This window comes from Eretmochelys imbricata, chromosome 14, assembly GCF_965152235.1.
Source record: "Eretmochelys imbricata isolate rEreImb1 chromosome 14, rEreImb1.hap1, whole genome shotgun sequence".
In the NCBI taxonomy this organism is placed as follows: Eukaryota; Metazoa; Chordata; order Testudines; family Cheloniidae; genus Eretmochelys; species Eretmochelys imbricata.
The window spans coordinates 23650060-23672438 of NC_135585.1; the positions used below are offsets into that span (position 1 = coordinate 23650060).

Below are 22379 nucleotides of genomic sequence, written 5' to 3' on the forward strand. Positions count from 1 at the left end.
CAAATTTTGGACAACTACTAAATCTAGTGTGTATATATCGTGCAATGGAGGGAAGTGTTGCCTTGGAAACTTCAACTGCAAAAGTTGTTAATCCATACTGCACACACACACGTTTTCAGTTAGACTATTTGTAACAGAAATGGCAATTGACTGAACTGACATCCTAGCAGGCTTGAAATGGTTCCATGGTTAACTACGTGAAGATTTATTTCTAAAATGAATATTTAACAATGGGAGAAAATTTCACTTTTTCAGTGTAATTCAAAGTAATAGAACCTTCTTAATTTCATATGCTTCATAAACACAAACAGCAATATCTTCCCACTTAACTCCGCTACCAAATCATAGCTAAGTTTTAGTGAGTTACTAAAAGATGCATCAATAGATTTATAATGTAGAATTGTCTGAAAACTAAATTACGGCTATGAAATAACCTTGTGGTGTCAGTCCCGCTTCATGTGAAGAAAATATAGCTTTAATAAATATCTCCCTTGGAAAAATCAGTTTACAGCTTTGTGTCCTACAGACACATCTTGAAATAAGTCAGACATATCCTACTTTAAACCTAGCTGAGCATTCATTAAAATAATGCATGTTATCTTAATGAATATGTGCATTGTACCTGTTCACAGCAATAAAATTAAAAGTGTAATACGTGTATATTCCTTGCAACCCTAGATATGCTTCAGCCTAGCCAAGAATCTGATTATGGTACAATTTGTTAAGATTTATTCTACTGCTAATGCTCCTAGGGCCTGACTTTCAAAAGTGCTGAGCACTTGCAGTCCCATGGACTTCACTGGGATGTGTGGGAGCTTAGCGTTTCTGAAAGTCTGGCACCTCGAGCACGAAGTGCCATTATGGCATTGTGTTTATATTTTCATTATTCTAAGAAATTCAGTCCGTGGCCTTGGTCAAGTCAATTTCTCTGCTTCAGTTTCTTAGCCTTTAAAGAAGAGGTAAGAACACTTGTTTCATGCAAGAATTGAAGATTAGGGTTTGTTGTTAATTGTTGGTGGTAAAGAATTATGATAAAAAGTATGCTTGATACATAATAAGCATACTTGGCATTGTACCAATAATTAAATGATATGCATGGGAGACCTTTTGGATAACAAAGCTATTTAAACTGACAGATTCCTTATTGGCTTCCTTAAACTTTAGAGACCAGATGGGTGAGGTAATATGTCTTATTGGACCAATTTCTGCTGATGAGAGAGACAAGCTTTTGAGCCACACAACTCTTCTTCCATTTTGGGAAAGGAAAATGCATTTTGCTGTGAAGTTGGAAGTTCTTTTCCAAGACCTGAAGAAGAGCTCTGTGTGGCTTGAAAGCTTTTCTTTCTTACCAACAGCAGTTAGTCCAAGAAAAGATATTACCTCACCCACCTTGTGTCTCTAATATCCCTGGGATAGACACGTCTGCAGCTACACTGCATACATCCTTAAATTAAACATTAGCACTTTCTTTCAGACAGTTAATAAAATACCATTGTGTGGTCTAAGCCTGAGACTGAAATGAAATTAGGTAGTTACCATGAAAGACTGACTATGCTTGTTAAAACTGAATTTTGAGAGAAAAATGTGTGAATGTGTCTTGCAGAGGTGAATCTGGTGCTGGGAAGACTGAAAACACCAAGAAAGTTATTCAGTACCTTGCTCATGTTGCTTCCTCCCATAAAGGAAGAAAGGACCATAATATTCCAGTAAGTGTGTTTTGTTTGTTTTGGTTTGTTTGTTTTTTTATTTTCAATTGTCTTGCCCTTTTCCAGGGCCAAGCTTTATTGTATCTAAATACCCTAAAGTGCTGTCACTGCTAAAAGGATTAAAAACTAATTTTTAGGATCAAAAATAAATATCAGTTGATATGGCTGTTAGCTAAGATATCATTAAAGTGTTCTAGCAACAGAAATTAGTAATTTGGAAAATAAAGCATGACTGCTTAATTCATAGTATTAAAAACAAATACTGTAAAACTCTGACAGGATATGTGGAAAATTACAATGTGTAATAAACACCATGCTTTTGCAATTGTGAGAGCTAGAAGCCCACTGTTAGGGAAAGGTAGTAAAACAACTGAGCCCTTTGCTATGATTGATGTCTTTGTTTTTATATGACTTGGTACTGGAAAAACTTAACTCACTGCCTTATAACTTGGATTCTTTCAATAAAACGTAAAGAAAGCTGCTGGACTTCGGCAAAATCTGACATGCACAGTAGTGGATTAAGGGTTTTATGCTGTGCAGAATCAAAAGTATATAAATGGGTTTCAGATCATCAGTTGTACACTCAGAGTGACTCCATTATTCAGTTTCACTCTAGGCAAGTGGTTCACTACCAAAAGTATTGCTGTTTGCATGCTTTATATTTTGCAGTGGTACCACAGGTTGTATGGCGCTTAAGATCTAAAGCAGTCTCTGTCTTGAACCATTTACAATAGCAACCCCTATGGTTTTGTTGACGTTATATTTCCCATTATAAGTTGTCCGGTAGACCCCTGCCTGTCCCTTGACTTGAAGCCTGAGCACATGGAGGCTCAAAATCACAGGAAAGCAGGAGGCAGAACTACATGACACGCGATTTACACGTGAGTTAGCAATGCTGAAGAAAATTGGTAGCAGCAGGACAGGGTTAAGAAGGAGAATCTGGAGGACAGTGTGAGGGATGAGAGAACAGAGGGGAGGCTGCTCTGTGTTCATGTGGACTCTTGAAGTCTTTAACAAGCCCTATATGTGGGGAAACCTAAATTACAACCCCAACATGCGCAAATATTCCATTAACTTTCTGCACAGGGTAATTATGCAATATGTTGTATGCTTATGGTGCGAGCACGAGTTTCTAATAAGGCTTTTGTGTACACAGACACTGGCTTGCTCTGGGGGTGCTCAACCCCCCTCTCCGCTCTGCCCCAGGCCCCGACTCTTCCCACTCTGCTCTGCCCCGCCACTTCTCCCAAACCCCCTTCCACCTACCTCTTCCCAACCAGTTCTGCCCACTCCTCCCTGCGCCTCCTGCCCGCCACAGAACAGCTGATTGTGGCGGGCGGGAGGTGCTAGGAGGGAGGAGGAGTTGATTGGGATTCCGGAGGTGCCGGGGGGGGGGGGGGGGAGGGGAAGAGCTGGCTGCTGGTGGGTGCTAAGCACCCATTAACTTTTTTCCGTGAGTGTTCCTCCCACAGAGTTGGCACTGTTTGTGTAGCACATTAATCTCCCTGTGTTATGTGTAATGTCTTTGTCAGTTACAAGCAGAAGGAAGTTCCTTGTGGTGATTTGAGTCTTGTCATGCCATGGTGGCATTAGGACATGATTAAGAGGTATAATGTGACTTATTTCCTTGTTTTTAGGGTTTGCTTTGGGAAAATGTCACAATTGCTCAAACTTAATTACTTCATTTAAAAGTTTTTGATTATGGACAATCCTGGCTCTGCCACTGACGTACAGTGTGGCTTTAGGCAAGTCACATCTCCTTTCTCTGTTTCCCTGTCTGTGAAATTGCCCACTTCTCACAGGGATGCTGTGAAGATTGATTAGTTAAATATCTGTACAATGCTTTGAATATATGAAGTGCTATGAAGATGTTTAAATACTGGGGGCGGGGGCTGGGAGACATACTGTTGGTGTCAGGTTGCATTCCCAATCACTCAAAAATTAGTGGACACCTCTGTGAATTTTGATCTTAATCTTTTTGCCTGAGTTCCTATTAGTAAAATGAGAGAATACCCCTTTTGTATCTTGCAGGGGATAAATTCATTAATAGTGTGTGTGGCACTTGGATATTGCAGTAATTGCCATGAAAGAGCCTGTGGAGAAAGTAATTCTTTTATTAGGTGTAAAGCTTTGGATGGTGAAGGGCATGGATGAAGGATGAGGATCAAAAGAAATTTTAACACCTACTTCATTCACCAAGTAGTTTATGTTGTGAGCAGTGAAATGAGGCAGGGTTGTGTGAAAAATGTAGGAAGATGCAATTTGTAATCCATGTCCTAAAACGTATAAAAGAGAGGAGCAGAATCAAGGTTGCATAAAACAACATAGTCTAAAGGAAAAATATTGGGTGTTGTGAAGTCAAGCACTCAAAATTAATGTAACTGAAGTGTGTTTAAAAAAAATGTATTAAATATATTGGGACTGCTACTTTGCTAGAGTCTGACTTTTACTGTACATGGTAATCCATTCATATCTTTGATGCTTTATCACTTGACTCTTGTTCTTTATTGGCTTATACTGAACTGGAGGCAAGGTGTCAGGAGTGAAGCTGCATTACACTAGATTCATAGATTCATAGATATTTAGGTCAGAAGGGACCATTATGATCATCTAGTCTGACCTCCTGCACAACGCAAGCCACAGAATTTCACCCACCACTCCTACAAAAAAAAACCTCACACCTATATCTGTGCTATTGAAGTCCTCAAATTGTAGTTTAAAGACCTCAAGGAGCAGAGAATCCTCCAGCAAGTGACCCGTGCCCCATGCTACAGAGGAAGGCGAAAAACCTCCAGGGCCTCTTCCAATCTGCCCTGGAGGAAAATTCCTTCCCGACCCCAAATATGGCGATCAGCTAAACCCTGAGCATATGGGCAAGATTCATCAGCCAGATACTACAGAAAATTCTTTCCCAGGTAACTTGGATCTTACCCCATCTAAAACCCATCACAGGCCATTGGGCCTATTTACCATGAATATTTAATTACCAAAACCATGTTATCCCATCATACCATCTCCTCCATAAACTTATCGAGTTTAATCTTAAAGCAAGATAGATCTTTTGCCCCCACTACTTCCCTCGGAAGGCTATTCCAAAACTTCACTCCTCTGATGGTTAGAAACCTTCGTCTAATTTCTAATCTAAATTTCCTAGTGGCCAGTTTATATCCATTTGTTCTTGTGTCCACATTGGTACTGAGTTTAAATAATTCCTCTCCCTCTCTGGTATTTATCCCTCTGATATATTTATAGAGAGCAATCATATCTCCCCTCAGCCTTCTTTTAGTTAGGCTAAACAAGCCAAGCTCCCTGAGTCTCCTTTCATAAGACAAGTTTTCCATTCCTCGGATCATCCTAGTAGCCCTTCTCTGTACCTGTTCCAGTTTGAATTCATCCTTCTTAAACATGGGAGACCAGAACTGCACACAGTACTCCAGGTGAGGTCTCACCAGTGCCTTATATAACGGTACTAAAACCTCCTTATCCCTACTGGAAATACCTCTCCTGATGCATCCCAAGACGACATTAGCTTTTTTCACAGCCATATCACATTGGCAGCTCATAGTCATCCTATGATCAACCAATACTCCAAGGTCCTTTTCCTCCTCCGTTACTTCTAGTTGATGCGTCCCTAGCTTATAACTAAAATTCTTGTTATTAATCCCTAAATGCATGACCTTACACTTCTCACTATTAAATTTCATCCTATTCCTATTACTCCAGTTTACAAGGTCATCCAGATCCTCCTGTAGGGTATCCCTGTCCTTCTCTAAATTAGCAATACCTCCCAGCTTTGTATCATCTGCAAACTTTATTAGCACACTCCCACTTTTTGTGCCCAGGTCAGTAATAAAAAGATTAAATAAGATTGGTCCCAAAACCGATCCCTGAGGAACTCCACTGGTAACCTCCTTCCAACTTGACAGTTCACCTTTCAGTAGGACCCGTTGTAGTCTCCCCTTTAACCAATTCCCTATCCACCTTTCAATATTCCTATTGATGCCCATCTTATCCAATTTAACTAATAATTCCCCATGTGGCACCGTATCAAACGCCTTACTAAAATCTAAGTAAATTAGATCCACTGTGTTTCCTTTATCTAAAAAATCTGTTACTTTCTCAAAGAAGGAGATCAGGTTGGTTTGGCACGATCTACCTTTTGTAAAACCATGTTGTATTTTGTCCCAATTACCATTGACTTCAATGTCCTTAACTACCTTCTCCTTCAAAATTTTTTCCAAGACCTTGCATACTACAGATGTCAAACTAACAGGCCTATAATTACTTGGATCACTTTTTTTCCCTTTCTTAAAAATAGGAACTATGTTAGCAATCCTCCAATCATACGGTACAACCCCTGAGTTTACAGATTCATTAAAAATTCTTGCTAATGGGCTTGCAATTTCTTGTGCCAATTCTTTTAATATTCTTGGATGAAGATTATCTGGGCCCCCCGATTTAGTCCCATTAAGCTGTTTGAGTTTCGCTTCTACCTCAGATATGGTGATGTCTACCTCCATATCCTCATTCCCATTTATCATGCTACCATTATCCCTAAGATCCTCTTTAGTCTTATTAAAGACTGAGGCAAAGTATTTGTTTAGATATTGGGCCATGCCTAGATTATCCTTGACCTCCACTCCATCCTCAGTTTTTAGCGGTCCCACTTCTTCTTTCTTTGTTTTCTTCCTATTTATATGACTATAGAACCTTTTACTATTGGTTTTAATTCCCTTTGCAAGGTCCAACTCTACTTGACTTTTAGCCTGTCTCACTTTATCCCTACATATTCTGACCTCAATAAGGTAGCTTGCCTTACTGATCCCTCCCTTCTTCCACTCCCTATATGCTTTCTGCTTTTTCTTAATTACCTCTCTAAGATGCTTGCTCATCCAGCTTGGTCTACAACTCCTGCCTATGAATTTTTTCCCCTTTCTTGGGATGCAGGCTTCCGATAGCTTCTGCAGCTTTAATTTAAAATAATCCCAGGCCTCCTCTACCTTTAAACCCATAAATTCTTCAGTCCAATCCACTTCCCTAACTAATTTCCTTAATTTTTGAAAGTCAGCCCTTTTGAAATCAAAAACCTTAGTTGCAGATTTATTTTTGTTAATCCTTCCATTCAGTTTGAACTGAATTAGCTCATGATCACTTGAGCCAAGATTATCCCCTACAACCATTTCCTCTATGAGGTCCTCATTACTCACCAAGACCAAATCTAAAATAGCATCCCCTCTAGTCGGTTCAGCAACTACTTGCTGAAGGAATCCATCAGCTATCGCATCTAGGAAAATCTGAGCCCTATTATTATTACTAGCACTAGACAGATATAGGAAAAGAGATAAGGGAAGGGAGTTCATCAGTTTATCTGTATATTTTGCCTGTGTGCACACGCTGCATTAAAATAACATTGAGATTGCAAAGTTGAGCACTCCATGGTTTAGGATATGCCTTCTTAACCTGTAATTTGTCTGCCTTGTGTGTATGCATTATGGTGTATGTTTTTTTTTTTTAATTACATGACTACATACTATTTTTCTATGGGACCCCTGCCTCATTCAGTGCACAGGATGGACTCACAGTGTGGGGAATCAGGGTTACGTAGTGAAGGAGGCTTTTTGTAAGACTACTTTCATTTGAGGAATTTGGGAGTGCAGTGAATGCATCAGGGGATTTTAGGAAGAGAAAGGACGGTCTCATGGTTAAGGTAGTTCATTTCTGAGTTAGAGAATGGTGTTCTAGCCCTGCCTCTGCCACCGAGTTCCTGTGTGATGCTAGTCAAGTCACATAGACCAAACACTTCATAGGTGGTCATTAACTGTGGTGTTCGTTTTCCAGATTCCCAGCTTGAGACCTTGAGTCTCATTTGCAGAAGTGTTGAGAACTGAAGTCAGTGGGAGCTGTGTTTTAAATATATAACGTGCTATATAATGCTAAGTATGCTGGGGAGGCGGGGGGAGGAATCAGGTCCTAGGTGTCTCAAATTAGGCATCCAAACCCTTGACACGTTGTACCTTAATCTATGTGCCTCAGCTCCCTTTCTGTAAAAAGGGGGTAAGAGCCCCTCACTTCAGAGGTGTTGTGAAGATAAATTAGCTCTCTTGTGTGAAACACTCAGATAATATAGTGATTTGCACAGTAAAAAAAAGTGTACAGGGAAGTCAATTCTGAGGTCAGAGCAGGGTTTGAATAGTGTGCAGTAAATAAGGCATGGGGATACACGTTGCACAACAAAGATGAAACAAAATATTGAATAGCTGTTTGTTCAGTGAGAACTGTCCAAGCTAAGCACTGAATGAGACAGCGGGGGCTCTGTGGAAAAATTAGTTTGTGATAATGTAATTAAAGACTTTATCATATGCATAAGGGAGCTGAATTAAAGTTGCACAGTCAATCTTAACTCTGGCATTTCCTAGAGATTAATAACCTAGGATTTTAAGAAACAAATTCCATCATGTATTGTCATTGAAATCCCTATGGTTCATCACCAGGTTGGAACCTTTTAGATCTATCACACATACGCCTGCTCTTTGAGCAAAGGGAGTAACTGATGACAGCAGTGTCATCCACTCTGTGGACCAGCACCAAAAGGGCATGAAATGTATACTCTGCGTTTTGGGTTTCACAGATATTTGTTGACAGCAGAAAAACAGTGAGACTCTGAAATCTTGGGTTCCATTCGAGGCTCTGGCGAAGTGTGCTCTGGTGGGCACAGACCCTTCTGCCCATTCCACCTCCAACCTGTACGTTGTCCTGCCTTCTCCCTACCCCTGCCTTTTCGCAGTCCCAATCTTCACCTGATCTCCTCTTTCTCTTTTTCTTCCCTCCCCTGGCTTGCAGTCTCCTTGCCCAACTAGTCTACTCTCCCTGGCTTTTTGTCTCCATCTACTCTTCTTGTAGCCTCCTTCTCCCCCCCACTCCATCCAGCTCTTGTTCTCTCTGCATTTGTGTGTCACCTTCCTCCTCTGTGCTGCCTGAGCACCAGCAGGACAGGCCATAGACAGCACAGAAGAGAGAGGCTCCCTGCTCTGTTTGGTACTTGACTCTACCCTAGCACACAGCAGCCAGGAGCTGCAGTTGTAGGAAAAGTCCTGACCTCCAGCATGCTCAGTAGCTCTGTGGGGATGGCACACAGTGCAGTTTGGTAGCATGTGGGAGCTGAGAAGCTGGAGCATGCTCAGTGCAGATAAGAGTTTTCAGATATTATAGTGGCGAAGCTCTAGCAAGCTCCTACCAAGCATCTGGAAACAGATTTTGTTTTCAAAGAGTTTAGAGACTTATAATTCAGCAACTATAACCTCTGATGTTGCCAACCTTCCAGTTGCACAAAACCGAACACCTTAGCCCTGCCCCTTCCTTGATGCCCTGCCCCTGCTCACTACATTTTCCTCCTCCCTCAGTGGCTCGATCTACCCCACCCTGACTCGCTTTCACTGGGGCAGGTGTTGGAGTACGGGAAGGGGTGAGGGCTCTAAATGGGGGTGCGAGCTCTGGGGTGGGGCCAGAAATGAGGGGTTTGGGGTGCAGAAGGGAGTAAGGGCTCAAGCTGGGGAGGTGGGCTGTGGGGCTGAGGATGAGGGGCTTGGGGTGCAGGAGGAGGCTCCAGGCTGGGGGTGGGGCAAAGGGGTTCAGCTTGTGGGGAGGGGGCTCTGGGCTGGGGCAGGGGGTTGGGGTGCTGGAGGGGGTATGGGCTCTAGGCTGGTGGTTGCTGCTGGGGACAAAGGGTTTGGGGTGCAGGAAAGGGCTCTGGGTTTGGAGGGGCTCAAGGCTGGGGGTTGGGATGTGAGCTTACCTTGAGTTGCTCCTGGTCAGCGGTGCAGCAGGGGGGATAAGGCAGGCTGCCTGCCTGTCTTAGTGCACCATGCTGCACCCTGAAAGTGGCCAGCAGGTCCAAGCGAGGGGGAGTCGGGTCAGGATGCTCCACGGTGCGCCCTGCTCTTGGCTGCAGGCTCTGTCCCCCCCACAGCGCACAGAGTCCCGTGGTCCCCCCAGCTATAAGCCGGACCTGCTGTCCGCTTCTGGGACACAATGTGGTGCCTCAGGACGGGTAGGGGACTAGCCTGCCTTAGCTCCGCAGCACTGCCGACTGGACCTTTTAGTTGCCTAGTCGGCGGTGCTGACTGGAGCTGCCAGGATCCTTTTTCAACCGGGTGTTCTGGTCGAAAACCGGACACCTGGTCACCCTAATAACCTCTGAATATTCAGTCTGCATGGAGGACACTCCAGCCCCTCACTGCTCCTAGTGGTAACCAGGCTGCATGTGTACTATCCCCGTGGAGCAGCTGAGCATGCTGGGAGGGGTTGCAAGCACTTTGGAGGAACAGAATTCAGAATGACTGTGACGATTTGGAGAATTTGTTTGCAATCAATAAAATGTGCATTTGATTTTTCCTTCTTAGGTGTAGTACTTGTCTTAATTGAATTTCGAATACAAAATGGAGAGTAGCTGACTAGGCAGCTGTATTGCAGAAAAGGGTCTGGGTGTATATAATAGGCCACTAATCGAGTGAGTTAATAGTGTGGGGCTGTTATAATAAAGGCAAATGTCATTCTGGGTTGTATTAACATGAGTGTCGTATTGGATGAAGATGAGAGGTAACTGTTCTACTGTTTCTGGTGCTGGCAAGGCCTCAGCTGGAGTACTGTGTCCACTTCTGGGTCCCGCACTTTAAGAAAGATGTGGACAAGTTAGAGAGGAGAGCAACACAAATGACAAAAGGCAAAAAACCTGACCTATGGAGAAAGATTGAAATAATTATCAAGAGAAGAGAAGACCAAGGGGAAACGTAACAGTCTTTAAATATGTAAAAAGTTGTTATAAAGAGGGCAGTGATCAATTGTTCTCCATGTCCAAGGGTAGGACAAGAAAGTAATCTGATTAGTTTTCAGTAAGGGAGATTTAGGTTAGTTATTAGAAGAAAACTTTCTAACTATAAGGATAGTTAAGCACTAGAACAGGTTACTTGGAAAGGCCATGGAATCCTTTTCATTGGTGGCATTTAAGAACAAGTTAGATGCCTGTCAGGGTGATTCTCGATTTATTTAATCCTGTCTCAGCACAGGGTGGTGGACTAGGTGACCTCTTAAAGTCCTTTCCAGCCCTACATTTCTATAATTCTATGGTCCAGCCTAGAGCTGCAGGGGCAAAGCAGGACTTTCCCTGTAAATGGTATCCAGGCCAGGCACCGGAACTCAAAGCAGGGAGCCTGTCCCTTGTGCTGTCCATGGCTCCAAATCCGGCACCTTTATTCTCAATATTGAGTGTGTGCCAGCAGTGAACACAGGGGGGGGGGGGCAGACTGAGAGCTGGTGGAGGGAATAACTGGAGGCTGGGAGAGGGGACAGGACAGATGGGTGAGGAACTGTTGGAAGAGGGCAAAGGGACCTGGGGCTAGCTGGGTAGAAGGTGCACAGGTCAATTCTGTGGAATGAATAACACAAATCTTGTAGGAAAAGATCTTTCATTATATGATCACAGATAGGAAATGCCAGAATTCAGGTTAACTTTTTTAGAAGGCTTAATTTTGCAACCTTAATGTTCTCTTAACATTGTTTTTTGATATACAATTCCAAAAAATGGAGAAAAGGCAAATTTATAGAATGTTTGTGTGCTTCCATGGTGTTTTAAAAAGCCAGTGCAGAGGTTATAAACTTGTGGTGCAGGGAGGGAAATGGAGCAGAGTTAGGGGCATGGCTCTATATAGGTTTGCAACAATTAACCAAATCAGGGAGTCTTCTGGGGACTAGGAGGCTTTCCTGACCAGGAATATTTGATTTAAATAGAGTAACGTCTTTCAATTAAATCTAATTCAAGTGGAAAGCATTAATGAAAAGAGAAATTGGCAAATTTGTTTTTGCCAAATGTAAAACTAATTGGAGTCTAAAGCCTTTAACATAGGGCTGGTCCACACACAAGCTTGCAGTGGTTTGAACTAAATGGGTTTTGCTTTTGCAGATCAGTGGACTCTATTCTAAAATAATTTGTCCACTTAAATTTGTAGCTAAATAACTAAAATTCTAGTGTAATCAAAGGCTGTTTTACAGTAAGACTTAAAATGGTCTTTTTTGATCTTGAGGGCCTGAACTTGCAGCCCTTTTGTGTCCTCTATGTGAGCAAAGGTTTTAGGATCAGGCCTTACATAGTACTAGAGCTGGCTGAAAAAATTAGATTTTATTCTTTTTATTTTGCAAAAATTTCCCCAAGAATTCATCTTGTTAAATAAAAATTTGGAAAATTTCTATTACATCTACACAGTACTTTCATATTTTAACAGCATTTTCTCCCTCAAAGTCCAATTAAGTGTCTTCCAACAACATTCACTTTCTCCTAGGGAGAAAAATCACTTGAAACCCCCTGCTCAAGATAGGAGGTTGCACATTTAATTCCTTTTTGGAATTATACAGCAAAAGCCTCCTTTCTGGGGAGGTGGGGGGAGAAGAAAGTGTTCATACCACCTTCCTCTTGGTATCTCTTAGGACCAGTATAGTTTCTTTAGAAGGATGCTGAATGCCATACTGCTGAACAAATACTATGTCCAGTGATTAAGCCTGCAGAGAAAGAGCAACTTAATTTTGTTTTAGATATTTTTAGCTGGCATTACAGAAAGTATATGTATACAGCAACTAGTTAAATTCTTGCCTCTGCAGTAGCCCATTATGCCATAAATGCCAGTATGTGTGAGGGAAGACTTACTCTCTGGCAAGTGTACTTCATATGGCATTAGTTCTTTGAATATGCATAAGAAAATTTAGTAGGAAATGGCAAATGAAATATAATAGCTCTGCTTCTAGCTACAGTAACTGGGTAAAACCATTTCCATGAACTGAGTGTTTGGTTAAACTAACACATATAATTAATATGGGATATAGCTTGCAGCTGGAAAAATGCAGACTTGCTAACACTTGCATTTGTTTGTTTGCAATGAACAGCCCGAATCACCTAAACCCGTGAAACATCAGGCAAGTGTTTTTCTTTATGCTTCTAAGTTTATATGGATTAATTCATATATTTTCAACTATTTTTGTATGATGAGATGAGCGTTCAATTTTAAATGTCTGTATACAACTAATTTGGTGGCATGTTTATCACGAAGTGGTGACAGACTAGTACAAGTATGCAACTAAGTAATCTGAGCAAAATGTATTTATTCATTTTCTACAAAAGCACTGACTAGTAACAGACTTTGAATTATACTAGCTTGCAATGCTCCAGGATAAAATCTGGTATCTATCTGTCCTACAGTTGACAACACAGATTGAAGCTATTCCAGAAGATTTCTCTCTCCCTCCCCCCCCCCCCCCCCATGACATAATGTCATTTTCTTAAAATATCCTATTAATCTTCTGGAGTGCTTTCAATAGTCACTGGGAGATAGATGCTGATTCCAGGAGACTCCAGGCCAATCCTGGAGGCTTGGCAACCCTAATCTGTCCTGAAGCAAAAGCGCCATCTTTACCACCAATTTAAATCCTCCACCTCACTGTGTGCCCTTGGTAAATGTACTGTGGAGATTTTAATGCAGAATACTTTGGCATTACTAAGTGGTGTGCATAAGAAATTATTTAAATTAAACTAATGGAAACGTAAATGCACATTAATCCTAGAAGCTTGGGTGCTTGAATGTGTTATAGCTGCCCAGGTTACACATTGATATGATATTCTTCACAACAGTACTGGGTTTGGGAAAACCAAGACTTCCTCTAAAGTGCAAAATCTGCCATGACTTGCTATAACCTGACCCAACAGTTTAGTGGCTGCTCAGTCCTGTATGGGTTGAAATCTTCAGAGTGTGCTTGAGCTACTCTTATTTCTCAGGCTTTCTGGAGTCGTCATGACAATGATGATTCCTGACAGAGGAAGGAGTAGGGAAGCAATAATGCTTCAGTTTTAACCCCTCCCCTTTCTTATGCCATGATGGAACACTGCTGAGCTGTCAGTGGGGATGTCTGGACTCCCATCTACAGAACGTGGTGTGATCTCTACTGCTTTAATTAACAGAAATGGGGAGTTAAGGGTAAAATTGGGACTCCCTAATGCAGAAGGAAAAGCACACCAGACAAAGTATACGCTCTAATCCAAGGGTTCTCAAAACTGGGGGTCATTCCCCTCAGAGGGTCGCAAGGTTATTACTTGGGGAGTTGTGAGCTGTCAGCCTCCATCCCAAACCCCGCTTTGCCTCCAGCATTTATAATAGTGTTACTTTTTTAATATTTAATTTATAAGGGGGGTTGCACTCATAGGCTTGCTGTGTGAAAGGGGTCACCAATACAAAAGTTTGAGAATAACTGCTCTGATCACTTCTTTCAGGAGGTAAGTTTGTGTCTGTTATGGTCACCAGGATTATATAAAGGTAACATTTTCAAAAGCACCTAAGTCCCACTTTCAAAATACATAGATATTTAAGTGCCTAAATCTCATTGAAAATCAACAGAACACGAGCAATTCTGAAATTTTACTTGAAGTCTTTACTCAAGTGCTTCTTTGCTGTAAAACCAGAAACTAATGAATACTGTTTAGATGGATTGCTTTTTTTGCCAATGGACCTGTTCACATCAGGATTAAAAAATGTCCAATTATGTTCATATTTTAAATGCATCAATAGGAGTATTTTAAATTCTAATCCGGAATTGTTGGTATATTGCATAAATCATAACCATTAACATTTTGTTTCACTGTCATTTTGAACTACAGAGTGGATCCCTGTTGTATGTGAGTAGCATGTAGCTCCCTGTCTCTCACCCAAATTTCACAATGAACCAAATCACTGGGATGCTGGTTTTCTAAAACTGAGATAACAGTATCTCTTGTCCTTGCTCTAACATTGCTTTATTGATCTGCATGAATTTATTGCATGACTTCACTTTTCACAATATCTTGATGCTGCTTTTTCCAAGATCTATTTGACTGTATAAGTAGGGGAATCTAGCCCAATCTTGCCTTCATTCTAAAATCTCGGTGGAATGTTTCTGAATAGGATAATTGATTTCATAAAATTAATTGAATTTAATCTATAATTTAAAACTATTAAATCTATTTTAAAACTTACGAAGAGAATATGTTTAGTAGTCTGTGATAAGTTCCTTCTTACCTAGTCATGAATACCAAAAACTTCAACGAGGAAAAAACATTATAGCTTTTTAGGCTGTAATCAAGTTTCTCCTCTTTACCATTCCTCACCACTCCTATCCTGATTCTTAAAGAACAGTGACAAATAAGTTCTAATTCTGCTTTCTACTGAACAGTTTTCCCAACCTGTGTACTTCAAACATTCAAAATCCCCTGAATAGAGATCAACACTCTCTATAAATTAAGTATCAATACAGTTTCTCCAAACTAAAATGGAGGCTATTACATTTTAGGTCATTCTGAAATGATATATAATGCAAATGTTTCCCCTTATCAGACCAAACCATTACTTTGTGCTTCTGATATTTTTACTTTGGTTGCTCTTAGGTAGACTTTGAAGTATGTACAGCACAGGTCTTTAGTACCCGGCTCTTTCAGTGGTAACACAGCGTGCTGCCTTTAGACCAAAATTTTGAAACCAATATCTGTTGTTTCCAGGCTAAGTAGAAACTGAAATATCAGTGAGCTTCAGTGAGCAACCACTTGTGTGCATCCTTTTGTGAAAGGTGTTGGCTTACTTCATTTCACATCTTTAATTTAGTCTGTTTCATGCTGAGTACAAAAAGGTGAGCAGGCTTCTCTGTCTAACCGTCCCTGACATCTGCTAACGATGAATGCGCAAAAACATGAACAAGATGCTGCCCACTACCATTTGGATCAGAGATTCTGAACAAGCTATTTAGACAGTATATAAAAAGACAGGCCAGTATTACAAACACTTTACACTGAGTAGGTGCTAAAATTTTTTCTCAGAGTTGGTTTCTGTTGGTACAGTGTTGAACACTTTTTTTCTTTTTAAAACACTGGGAACTGAGTACAATATTTGTGTGGGTCCTCCGTAAATGTTCAGTTGTTAGTCTGGGAGACTACTCTGAATGTTTTTAGGAACTCTAGGATTCAAAGGATATACAGTTCTAAAGGAAATCTGTTTTTGAAGTGGATCATACTTTGTGTAGTCTACCTGAGGTCAAGTAACAGATCAAGAATGAGCAGGAATCAGTTTTCAACAAATCTGGTATATGTTACAACTTAAAAATAAAAGCATCTAACAGGTATTAATCAAAGTGAGTTTTAAAAAATAGTTTGTGTAATCATTGACATATGTAAGGACTAACAGAGGTGTGCGATGTCTCTCATTGTCAGTTGTTCATTCAGTCCAGGAGTTTTACTCCTCAGTGTGCTATAAATGGTAAATGATTGGAAAAAGCAGATTTATGAACACTAATTTTGTGATTACATTCCAGAGACATAATTCCACTTTTTGTTACCATCCTTTGGGGCAGGAAATAGTATCACATCTTCCAAACACTTGCTACTTCTGTGGGCTCATGGATGCAGCACAGACCTGGTTATACTAGCCAGATCTTCTAATGGGCAGTAATTTAAAAGGCTCTTTTTCAGCTCCTTAAGGTACTTGCTCCTTATGAATTCTAAATTCACTATCTTAAACTTCAGGAAGCTTTAAAACAATTGGGTTTTATAAATAATAGTACAGCTATGTACAGCAAATGTTGACTGGCTGTGTAAATTTGAAAATAATTAATCTTACAATTTGGTATTATTCAATTTCACTTATGCCATTTGTGTCATATTTACTCCAGCTCAGAGTACATTGAAATACCACAAATTCTGTCCAAAATCTCAAGTTAGCTATGAGAATCAACAGCTTGCTGACTGATGGTGCATGCTAAAGCACCTGCTGTCCTATATGTTTCTGGTTTATATAGAGATCATTAACCATCCTAAAGATCTAATTTGCAGGAACATCTTACAAAGAAATCCAAAGATTATGCATTACTTTGTCAAATTGTTTTCCCCCTGCAAAAACAGCATATGGGCTTTACTCTGACTTCTGTGCCTAATTCATTAGCCCTGAACTTGAGTTCACTTTTTTATGTTCAGTGTTTCTAACATCAGCCCACCTAAGCTCGGTCACTTTTCTACAATAGATGCCATCTTCTCTATTCCAGTGAAGAGTGTCAACAGAGCAAGGAATCAAACAAATAAAAGGCAACGTATTTGAAGATCTTGTCACGCACCTGGGGTAAAATGATCAGAAAGGAAACAGACTCAGGGACAGTCTGACATACACATGGGTTTCATATAAGTTTGCTTTTGTGTTTGTGTGGTTTTCTTAGGGGGAGCTGGAACGTCAGCTTCTGCAGGCGAACCCCATTCTGGAATCCTTTGGGAATGCAAAGACTGTGAAAAATGACAACTCTTCCCGTTTTGTAAGTTTAAAAAAAAATCCAAAACCTGGATGGTTGTTCACAAAAATATACATTTTTACCTATTCATAGGCATAGCTCTCTGTGAGAACCTACCTTATTGGTATTGGAAGTTTCCTTTACACACTACCTTCTTGAATTCAACTGAAGTTTGTATATTGAAACTTTGAAGTCTTATTCCAATACTGTATACAGCATATTTAATTTACTAGAGATGTTATGGTTGCAATGTGGTAGGCAAACACTTGCTTTAATACAAAACTCCTAGGCTCATCTATCCCTGAGTAGACCATTGTCCTGTTTACATGAGATGCGTATTGGTAAACTTTTTCCCCAGATGGCAGTGTGTCCTGCACATAGCCTATGACACAAGGTAGTAATTACACAATAGACCTGAACTGTGGCTTATGTACAGAGTAGTTAGTGAATTACCTAACTGCATATCATTTGAGAGCCCATAGCAACTATTTTATAGCTATTCCTCCCATTCCCTCACAACTTTAGACACCAAATGGTTATGACTGAATATCCAGCTTTGAGATCAACTTGGTTTAGAATTTCATGGGTTTGTCAGTCTTAAAGGGATGTCAACTTAAAAAACAAAAATCATGCTTTTGTGTGGATTTTTCACTTACTGTTGAGTAAAATCTAAGATTATGATTGAAAGACTGGAGAGCTGTCTATGCATAGAGCACTTGTGTAATCAGTTTAAAATGTTTCCCATGTCACCTTCTGTTTTTAGAGGTCTTTCAAATATCAATAGGGGAGAGGAAAAGCATTTTCTTTGGTTTTACACTTATACTTTACAAACTGGTAGGGCAACTCAAGGCATGGATAGAAACTCTTCTTAACTGTTTTTCTTAACCTCAGAATGGGGTTCCAGTTTATATATAAACCCCAGAATGGTTAAAGAAGCTGTGCTCTTGCTAAAGTGTAACCTAAATTTTACAGAGCAAATAAAACTTTTATATCTGTCTTACAAAATCGGCAGTGAAGTTTTGAGTAAGAATTCACTTTGAACAACTTTATGGTCTTTACTGTCTTGGTTAGATCCTTTAAATAGTTCCTATCAATCAAAAGCTAGGAAGGACACCACAGAAATGCAAGTTTGAAAATTCTTAAAGCCACATTATTTACAGTAATGGTTGGTATTCAGATGTGTTGGATATAAACTTCATAATCTCAACAGATTTCAGCTGCCCAGTAATTCCATTTTATTTCATTTCTTGGATTCCTCGAAGACTACTAATTTAATGAACATACTTTTTTATGAAAGCTGTAAAGCATCTGTTTTGCATTTTTTTTCTTTAAGTTTGCATTGCCATTGTGAACATAGTCACTCAAGTAGCTCTGGCCTTATTTTTATAAAGCAGTAAGTATAATGCACTCCAGATTGTGCCTTCAGTAGTCTTCAATAATAAGGATTTAAAAGGAAATGACAGAAATTCTCCCACAAAAGGAAAATGCAGCATGAATTCTTTTATCTCTAGATTTGAAGTGTAGTGCCTTGTTACTTAGCACAAAAACCAGCAGCCTCTCCCAACTTTCTGTAATTTAATAGCAGAGAGTACTGTAGTGAGGTTGTCAGGGCTACACTCCTACAAAATATACTGTTCTTATGTTAGATAGTATACCAGGAAGTAAAATTCCAACTTCCCTATCTTTTTACCTGTTATAGTCTTTTGGTTGTAGTTTGAATCGAATTTGGGATTGCAGACCCCACAGAACAGGTTTCTTGCCATCTTTTTTGCTTGTGTATGTTGTAAACAGAACTAAACTAGTTGTCAAATTGGAAAATACATTGTGATCCATTAGCCTTTATTTGTTCACTTGGTGGTTTGATAAATTCAGTAATGCCCAGCCTATCATCCAGTCACTGGTTTGAAGGTTCTGCTTTTTCAGTTATTGCTTGAATATCTGTGACTTGGGTCTTCTCATAGTATTTCTGTGTTTTCAAATTTAAGTGGCATATCTGGAATATTCTGTTCTTATAGCAGATGGTGTGGCGTCTACTTGTAAGTTTCAAAAAGCTGTCACTGTAGACTTACTAGTGCGGTACAGACTCTCTAATCTGTTTTGACGTAAATTAAACAAGAAGTCAGTTCATTCATCTTTTTATTCTTAACATTTCCAGAAAGCTATATATTTTTCCTAATGAAAGAAACAGATATGTTCACCATACATCATGCCTGTTACCTGTCTCAAAGTGAGCTTATTGAGTATTCTGATCTTCTGTGCAGTGATGTCTGAGACCAAACTCTGGCCGTTATCAGCTTGCACATCTTTCATACATTTTAAAATAAGCTTCAGTGCTAGATTCACAGTTGTGGAGGCTGAAGTTCTCCAAGTTTAACCACAAATTTTTATACGATTAACAGAGCACAGTGGCATATTTTTGGGAGCTTTCAAGTAAACTTAAACCGGACTAGGACATTGTTCTGTAGTACTTCTAGGCCCAGTTTTCATGCATGTGTGTCCAAAAGTTAAACCTCTGAACCCAGATTTAGACACCATTTGAGGGAGTCAACTTGAAGGTAAGGTCCCTAACTGGAGTTGCATTGTTTACTCTGTGCTATAATTCTTCCTGTAACCACTTAAATTGTACAATAGAGCAATAAGATAACTAAGCACATAAGCATGCCAGTCTGTGCATTCTTTGGACTTTCTAAGCAATCCATACTGTTAGGGGTATTGGATGGATCAAGTGATGCACTGAGGTTTTTATCTCTAAAAGACTGATTCAGGTGTGGCTTGTGCTATGTGAATGGCAGATGCGATATCAAAAGATTTGGTCATCTCAGTCTAGTTCCTACTTGGCACATCTCTACATTGCACTCTGTAGACATGTCCTGATACTAGGAAAATGTGTTGTATTGCCAACAAGATGGCACATCTCATTGTAAAACTAATGTAGACAAGGCAAGTGGTGGTTTCATCTTGAACAGTTGCATAGAGGTCAAACTATTCCCTATCTTGTCTAAACACTGGATTTATGAAAAGCCATCTTATTTTAAAAATTACACCTTTTTTCTTTCCTTAGTGTAGATATGACCTTGTCAGAGTGACTTGAATGGGTGCAGAGAATGAATTCACTCCACTGGAGGTGTGCCTTCAAGTCAGGATGGAGACTCGTTCAGGAGAAAGTTTATACTGCTGTTGCCAGCCTTTCAACTTCTAGCGTCTTTCATCAGCATTAAAATTAAATGACCCTTTAGGAAAAACTTTCTTTCATAACAATATAAAAGGTGTCTATCTGGGTTACACACTGACCTTATTTTGAGACTCTGAAAAACTGCAGTGTCTCTTTTTACAGTGCATCTCACTTTATAGTAGATTGCAACATTTTAATGGAATACAACTGAAAGTGTATGAATGATGTGAATGAATGATATCTTGCCACTATTATCTGTATTAAATACTTATCACCTATGATGCAAATGTTACCTAATACAGTAGAATTTCAGAGTTATGAACACCAGGGTTAAAAAATGACCAGTCAACCACACACCTCATTTGGAACCAAAAGTACACAATCAGGCACAGGCAAGGGTGGGCAGGGGAGAGAGGGAAAGCAAATGCACTAGAGTGTTGTGTTAAACGCAAACTACTCAAATAAAGGGAAAGCAGCATTTTTCTTCTGCATAGTAAAGTTTCAAAGCTGTGCTAAGTCAATGTTGAGTTGTAAACGTTTGAAAAAACAACCACAATGTTGTGTTCAGAGTTATGAACATTCTCCATTCCCGAGATGTTTGTAACTCTGAGGTTCTACTGTATGCCTTTTTTTAAATGAGAGAGATGTTTTAACATAAAAAACAATTTTTTTTAAAGTTGTCTTTCTTTTCCAGGGCAAGTTCATTAGAATTAACTTTGATGTTACGGGTTATATTGTTGGGGCCAACATTGAGACCTGTATCCTGCTTCAGCAGTGCAATGTCGGTTAAAATATGAAGTGACTCACTCAGTCTTTTGTCTCTCTAACTTTGTGTATTGCTTAGAATTCTTTGTAATACATCATTAACACATTTGCAGGAAATAACATTTGGTGAACCTAGTGACATAAGTTATCATAGTGTGAATGCTTTCTTGGACTCTCAATCCTCCCTTTGATTCAAAACAGTTTATCATACTATCAAGAAGTCTGAGAATTTCCTTTTACTCTGAAATAAATTGTCACAAAATATAAGACTTTGTTTGAAACCTGCTAGATTGTGACTGTTCTGAAGGTATGACTGTGTGGTGTTTATTGGGAAAACCAATTAAGGTAAGCCAGTACTTCATAAAGTGATACTGGAAATGGCACCACCTTAATCAGATGATCTCCGCCCTGTGTGTACCCATTGTCACAAGCACGATTTTTGTCTCGTTTGGGTCGCATAGGCAGCGCATCCAGGGGGGAAGGGGAGCTGTATTTTACTCATCCGAATATACCGACAGAATTAAGTTTCAACTGCAAGGCCAACTTCTGTCCCATTTTTGTTAATTGCATCTGTGCAGTGCCTTTTGTTATATGAAGTCTAATAATTCAGTTTTTGCTGAATGGTCTTGATTCCTATTTCTTCCATACTTCCAGATGATTACTTGTCTGTAGTATTCCATTTTGTTTTGTTGAAAGTTGCTCTCCTTGCATTGTAATAGAAGAGTCAGGGTGTTAATCTCAGAGTTGAGTATGATCTCTGGAGGAATGGGATTAAGGCTCAAGTGCCTAAATCAATATAGTTCTTAAATCAGGTAGGTGTTACAACTCTAACTATCTGTAAAAATCCAGGCTTATTGTCTAAATAGCTGAGCAGAATTATTTTGTTTAGCTTCATGAAAATTGGAGAATTTCGTGTCCAGTAGAGAGAGAGAGAGAAGTTAGGTTTGTTCCAGATGGTACGTTACTGGGCTAAATTGATAGGTTACCTGTATCCTTTATAAAACAAAATTGTATTGCACTTCATTTCAATATAGAAAAATGAAAGGAATTAATCTGATATATGTACAGCATCCTGTATGAAGCAACCTCTCCATTTGCACAAACTTTGAAATTTAGAAAATGTTTATTTCTGTTAAACTCATTAAAGTGAGAGAAATGTGTAAACGCTAACTTTAAAAAACATTTTTGAAATGACAAGTGCCATACAGAATTTTGATGTCAAAATATTTAGACCGCACTTCTTTTTGGTGGCGTTTGAGGATTCAGCTATGCCGTTTTTGAAAGACCTTATTGAAAGCATGGTTTACCTTAGGATGCCAACTTGTGCATTGCAAGTGGTGGTGGTTGTTTTTACATTAGGGAAAGTCAACCAGCATCAAAGAAGTTAATTTGCTGGAATTACA

At 39.7% G+C, this 22379-nt stretch overlaps 1 protein-coding gene across 2 annotated transcripts in view; it reads left to right on the forward strand.

Annotated features, from left to right (window-relative positions):
* MYH10 (myosin heavy chain 10) overlaps positions 1 to 22379 on the forward strand; it is a 139518-nt gene that overhangs the window by 53921 nt on the left and 63218 nt on the right. The window contains exons 5-8 of one of the 2 annotated variants that reach the window (XM_077833047.1): positions 1604 to 1706; positions 12636 to 12665; positions 16971 to 17063; positions 20906 to 20969. In XM_077833047.1, coding sequence (XP_077689173.1) covers positions 1604 to 1706; positions 12636 to 12665; positions 16971 to 17063; positions 20906 to 20969 — 290 coding nt within the window. The remainder of the gene's footprint in view (positions 1 to 1603; positions 1707 to 12635; positions 12666 to 16970; positions 17064 to 20905; positions 20970 to 22379) is intronic. The other variant, XM_077833046.1, reaches the window with a different exon arrangement.